The sequence below is a fragment of the Necator americanus genome, chromosome X (assembly GCF_031761385.1).
Source record: "Necator americanus strain Aroian chromosome X, whole genome shotgun sequence".
In the NCBI taxonomy this organism is placed as follows: Eukaryota; Metazoa; Nematoda; class Chromadorea; order Rhabditida; family Ancylostomatidae; genus Necator; species Necator americanus.
In genome coordinates, this window is record NC_087376.1 from 6617730 (window position 1) to 6624611 (window position 6882).

At 35.5% G+C, this 6882-nt stretch overlaps 1 protein-coding gene across 1 annotated transcript; it reads left to right on the plus strand.

Annotated features, from left to right (window-relative positions):
* Positions 1 to 1447: 1447 nt before the first annotated feature.
* Positions 1448 to 6746, plus strand: RB195_021658 (uncharacterized protein; the record flags this gene model as incomplete). The annotated part of the gene is made up of 8 exons (XM_064208512.1): positions 1448 to 1558; positions 2875 to 3020; positions 3679 to 3903; positions 4731 to 4848; positions 5875 to 6036; positions 6210 to 6265; positions 6335 to 6522; positions 6685 to 6746. 8 exons carry the CDS (start codon positions 1448 to 1450, stop codon positions 6744 to 6746), a joined length of 1068 nt encoding a protein of 355 aa, XP_064064393.1.
* Between the last annotated feature and the right edge of the window lie 136 nt (positions 6747 to 6882).

A 6882-nucleotide genomic window follows, 5' to 3' on the forward strand; every position in this document is an offset into this window, starting at 1 on the left:
TATTAGTATATTATACTATATCATATTATATTATATCACATTATGTTAAATATCTAAGTATATTATGCTAAATTATATCTATATTTATATATTATTATTTGTATTTTTATTTAACTATCTATAATATTTATAATTTAACTATTTGTATTATTTATTTATATTTTGTAAACATTTATTTATCTTTAACTAAGTGTGCGGGTGTAGCACAGTTGATAGTATTAAGTTGCGACCAAACCGATCAACCAAACTGTTCATTTTAAATTGAATTGGTATAAGGGCTAATATTTATCTTTGTTTCTATTTATTTCATACCCCAATTTTTTCTGCAATTGGATTTCAACGATGTTCTCTGAAAAATGTCGAATTATTGAAAATAGATTTATCTTCAAGTTTTCTATTTCTCTTGAGACATCAAGGCGTATCCTCAAAACATTGATATAATAGAAAATTTGCAGATTTTACAAGAAATTGATACGTTCTGGAAATTCTATATCTCTTCAGTGTTCTCTATATAATAATTTTTATTTCTGTTAGTGCTGTCCGTAAGAAATTTTATTGTGATATTATTTATACGAAAAAAAGTGACATAAGCGATCTATATCTGAAAAAAGTGCCTAGAATATTAAGGAAAAAGTAGATTTTTTGAATCTGGGATTTTCTTGAAGTGCAGAATTTTTAACTTTACTGGACTTATATTCACAAACTAATTATTCTCTAGAACTACCCACATCCTTTGTTCAATAATGTGCGAATGAAGGTTCGTAGCTATGTTCATAGTGAAGACTCTTAAGAAATCAATATTATTACCAATCACCTCTTTAGGAAGCTCACCTATGTCCGAGAAAGCTAGGAATTGTCGATTCATTCATGCGATTGACAGGAAGCAATTTTATGAACTCATTTGTAGCAAAAAAAAAACCGCTAGAAATGATAATGTAGCGTATTGGATCCAAGAAAGAGAGGAAATGAAACAACAGATTTCTGCCATCGATAAAATGTTTTTTTTTGCTCTATTTTTCTAACAATGCATGGCATGCTCTAATTTTCTGACAATCGTGTACTTCACTGGAGCCGAATTAGTGAATTCTCCTGAATGACTTGATTTGAATTCGTACTTGTCCGAGTTTTTATTGATAATTTTGATTTTTCCAGCATTTCACCAATACCACAGCTTGTACGTTTTTCCATTCTTATCTCATTTTTATTTTTTAGCACGCGATTTTTATTTGGTATTGTGATTGAGGCTTTGTTTGCTATCAAAACACTGATCTCTATCGTTAATATTATGTTTGTTTTGCTTCATCGCTTCCTTCCCGTTCATAGTCTCTTTTGTCCTTTTGGGTTCTCCTTCAATTTTTTTCTCGCTGAGAATTCTTATTTTTTTAGATAGAAACTATACATAATTAATTTATATTCAATATTCCAGATGCCTTATTAGAATATTGAAATGGGTACCGAAGATAATGAAAGTGAAGATCAGCAACTTGCCAAGGATGATGTTGGCAATGACAATGAGCATGAACAAAGCAAGTTTTTGGAATGCGAAATCCTTGAAAAGGTACGTTTCAGTATGTTATTGTATAACTGGTTATATCAAACAACTGATAGATGTTTTTTTTGTATAAAGATTTATATGAACTTTTCTTATTTTTTTTAAAATGATACTCTTAAATCATTCCTTGATACAGCGCTTAATTCGTTTTGCTTTCTTCCATTCATTTTTTTTTTCGTCCGGATATCTCTGTAACTTCACTGAGAGGATTTCATCGTTACAATTCTGGATGGGTCCTATCTTTGGGGCTCATCATGGTTTACACTTGTCTCTTTCATCAATTTTCCGTCTGCTGATCTTTTGCAAGTTTACACTCTCGAGTTCCTTTTTTCCAATGTTTGCAAATTTAACGGTGCTGAAATTGTTGAAATGGTGAAATTTTGTTCAAATGAATTTCGTTTTAAGCTAACAATATATCGCTAATTTGAGGGTGTTTGGATCTATCCACGATTAGATAGGGGTAAGAGTACAGTACACGAGTGTAAATGCAATCACGCTGCATTCATCTACTCATCCAGAAAAAGCCACATGAAACAGCCCTGTATAATCCCGTCCCTCCTACGACGCGACATATTACGGGTAATAAAACGAAGGCACTCTGCAATCTGTATGCGGATGTGGTAAATTCTATGCCCTATTTGAGTTACACTAGTTGGTTTACGGACAAAGGACAATGAAGGAGTTTGCCTGCGTTGTATCGCGTAAGTAGTTGGATCGTTGGGAAGGCTGGATCAGCCGAAACTGCTTCACACGGTTTTTTTAAGAGTACTACTTGGAATTAAACGTGATCACATTCATTCTTACTTCTATCTAACCGTGGATAGATCCAAACACCGTTAAATTAGGAATATGCTGTTCGTTTAAAACAAATCTCATGTTAGCGATATTTCACCATTTGGACAATTTCAGCTTCGTTAAATTACGTCTCTACTCCTATTTGTTCTCGGAAAAATACCAACCTCGTCAATTTTATGGGACACTGCCTCTGAATGAGTTGTTATGACAAGCTCAGCACAACTTCTATAATAATGTGTGATAACCGTGGATAATAATCGAATCCTCGCATCTTCTAGTTGGAAATGGGAAAAACAAGATGAATTAAACATTTTTTTAAAGTGTAGAAACGTAAATACATTCGATTATTTTCTAGTGGTGGAGAGGACTGTAATTTTTTTTCGTTTGAACTTTATTCAATGTATTTGCGTCCTATAGTTGTCTCTTGGTGACATTCGTTGCAAGTTCTAGGTTTATTAGAGTCTTAATTTAACATTTCTATCCATTTTTAAACATTTTAGTTTTCAAATTTTCGTTTTTTTTTTCAGGAACCGGAGATTCCTAGCTGGCGATACGTGATTGTAGTGTTGGCGACAAGTGTTTCTGCGATTGGTCTTTCTTGTAGTTTTGCTTTTAATTTTGCTTGTGTTTGTAAAGTAAATGGAACGTTGGACACATATGAAATTTACAAAGAGTGAGTGATTAAAGAATTTACGATTTACTCTTATTATTACTGTACCTGAAAAAAAGCAGAAAAGTCGTGTTCCTATGGATTAGAGGGAGCGTACAGCAAATCTGACGTGGTATGGAATTTCCATGGAAAATTTCTATATAGGGTCGTAGATTGCTGAACACCTGGTGTTTTCGCTCATCTCTTTGTAGTCGCTATAAAAAATGGCCCGGAAGCCGTAGTTTTTTTGTCATGACGGCTTGCACTGCAACGCGGCGCGGCTGCGCACGCGTTGCATCAACGAGCGACTTTCCTAGGATTAATACAGTCTCCTCAGCAGCCTATTCAAGTTAAACTAATGAATAGACTTCTAAGCAGAACGGAACATGTACACAAAGGTGCGTTCTAACGTATATCGTAGGAACTAAAGCTGTTCCCATGCCGTTTCCTCACGACGATCACGGAGAGAAGAGCGGAACCATGTGGTTATCCGAAATCTACGACCTCGTATAGAAGCTCTCCGTGAAAGAAATCCATACCACGGTAGATTTATCAGATTCATGGAATGCTACCTTTATTTGCGTTGCTACGTGGAATATTCTTGGAATCTACACATATACATACATTAAATCAAGAGCGAGAAAGCTGATCCAAAGAATTCAATCACTTTATTTTCGTTCAGGGACCCATCCGCTTCACCTGTGATGTATTTTTCTCCAACAGAAATGAGTATGCTGTATTCAGCATATCCATTAGGAAATTTCTGTATGTTATTAGTTATGGTATTGACTGGTGGATTTGCTCGGATGAGGAGGTCGATTTTCTGTGCTGTTCTGATATCATCGTTAACAACTATTCTTGTACCTCCACTCTATGATTGGAATATTCATACGACAGTGATATTGAAGTAAGAATCAAATATTTTATTTATTTATTTCTTTATTGAAAACATCTGCAGGTGAGCCATAAAGCAAGAAAAAAATACAAGATGGAACAGAGCTCACTAGAATTTCGCCTGAATTTTATACAACAAGACTGGCCCTTCAAAGCATAAGGGGTGGTGGGTTGGCAGGTCATTCTCCTGCTACAGAAGGTGAGAAATCCTAACGCGAGATCCTTTTCCCAAACCCAGAACGCTACGGTAGATAAACGGATGTCAGGGTTTGGGTGACCAACTTAACTTCGGACGGAGGAACCCGTCAGGGACTCTGGCCGAACGGGTGGGGGGACGTCAAGCGCAAGGACTCACCAACTTTGCTATCCTTGAACGGCTTTCCACCACTAGGAGAGAATAAGGTCCAATGGTAGGGACGAATTGGAAAAGAAGCATATAAAGGCAGAATTCCAGCTAACTAGTGAACAACTGAAAAAAAGGAACTAAAACTGTGGGCTAAAAACACATCAACCCAACGTTTATTGTGGTCGCTTGTTAGAGGAGGAACAATATTTATGGATATAATCCTATTTATAGATTTTCTAAGAATTGACTAGGAATAAAATGCAGTCGATAGCAGAATTCTTTACCTGGCTGATCGCAACGCATCAGCCGCAACGCACTCAATATCTGAGCACTGGACATACTCTCTCTTCCCTCTGCCCTGCTATAATCTAAAGGCTATCCAGACAAAGAATTCCTACTGAACATTTTCATTACATTATTACATTAACAACTGCATTAAAAAAGGCATAATTTTTGAAGGTATAAAAATTGATTACATGATAAATGGTCTTAAGGATAATACAAGGTGCATCTGTCGCTCCAACCGTTCCTCTAGTTGGTCATGTAACAGCGTATTGGACGCCAAGAGCAGAAATCGGAGTGTTCGTATCGTTGTTAACCAGTTATTCTCAGGTATGTTCGTCAAAGGATTTTATCTGTTTTTTCTTCGTGAGCTACTCTTTTTATCCTTTTTTTTTACTTATTATTTGTGTATTTGTTTGAAAACACCCATAGGTCGGCTATAGAAGAGAAGCGGGATGGAACAGAGCTCAGAAAGCTACGGTAGATAAACGATGGTCAGTGAGGAGTGATGGAGTGAGTGACCAATTTAAAGGCATCGCTCCACGAATCTGAGGTGGTACGGATTTCAGGTGGAGTATTCGTATACGGGATCGTAGATTATGGAGAAGGGGGTGATTCCGTCCACTTCTTCCTAATTGTTGAGTTGTCGGGCCGTTTTTTTACGGCAATTAGGAAGAAATGGACGGAACCATCCTCCTCTCCTCAACCTACGACCCCGTATAGGAACTCTCCAGCTGAAATCCGTGCCACCTCAGATTCGTGGGCTGATGCCTTTAATCCAGAACAGACGAGTCCGTCAGGGAGACCTGAGTGATTATGAAGTAAAAATCATTCGAATGATTCGTAGAAAATGTGGAGTGCTTTTTTTTAGACAACCAATACTTTTTTGACGTCATAGTCCTATGTAGAATTGAGGGATTCTCGTTTATTTCTTCTCTCATATAAATTAATATGAAACTCGCAAACATAAACATGCAACAGTATTTACTTATGAAATGAGTGAAGTAGGTATAATAAGTTGACTCAAAATGTGTGGATAAAGCTAAGGTATTGAGATAAAGTTGTTAGGGAAAAGAATGAAACAAACTTGAGAATCCATTATATTCAGAATTGTGTTCCAAAAAGAAGTGATATAATAATGAGATGTCCAACAGAAAGGAAAAAAAAAACAAAAAAAATAAGAATAAATTTAGCGCATTATCCTATTTTTTCTCATTCCATGTACTTGCATATTAAGTGACTACAATCCTGTTTTAGTACTATTACACTACCTCATTTTAGAACACAATTTTTTTTCTCTTTTTTTCTTCTTCCACAAATCAGTGCATTTTATTTCTGTATATATATATTTTTCAGATAGGATTGTTTTATTTGATGGCCACGTCTGGAATTGCTTGCGAATATTTCGGATGGCGTGGAATTTTCTACTTTAACGGATTCTCTTCTCTCGTCCTTGCAGTTCTATGGATATGTTTATTTAGAGACCATCCCTCCGAAATGAAACGATTGAAAAATGAGGTTTGTTATTTTTTTGAGATTTCGAGTTGAGGAGTTTCTAGAGGATTTATTTAGTTTGGTTGAAATAGAAGTACTACATCCTAACTGGATCATTGTGAATATCCCAAAATATGAATATATTCAAAAATTTTCATGTAAAAAATATTTACTTACTTTGGAACGTTTTATTTCAGAAAAAACAATCCACAAAGCAGGTTGCGCCCCGTCGTCACGAACCAGTTCCATATAAGTGAGCATTTTTTTGCAGTATAGGTGTACTTTTTTTCGATTGCGAATTTTTCTACTCCTCGATTTTTAGGGCGTTTTTCACTTCATTGCCTATTTGGTCGTGTTTGATAGCTGCTTTTGGAAATTTTGGCGGCATATCACCATTTATGACATTTGCTCCTTCAATTTTAAAAAAAGCACTCAATCTCACGGATATTGCCACATCCCAGTACAACACCTGTTCCTTTATTCTACAACTCAGTTTGAAACTGTTCAGCGGTGAGTTCATCATTTCATTTCGAATTTTTTCAGGCATTACTAATTTCGTGAAATAAACATACAGGAATATTTAGGGAATTACTTCTAAAGAATTATGAATAATGATTAGGAAATGAAACATGCTGACTATTCATTTCTTATGTACCATAACCCGTATTTAAGTTAAAAAAATCAAAAAACCTTGGTTGTGGTACTTTGACGACGATAACATGGATGTCCCTTAAAAATCTTTGTTGATGGGGAATTTTATTTGTTTATTTATTTATTTATCTATTCGCATACACCAATGGTGCACCAGAAAAGAAAGATAAAAAATGGAACACACTTCTTGAAAAGGAAAGATGCTTTTATTTCCAATTT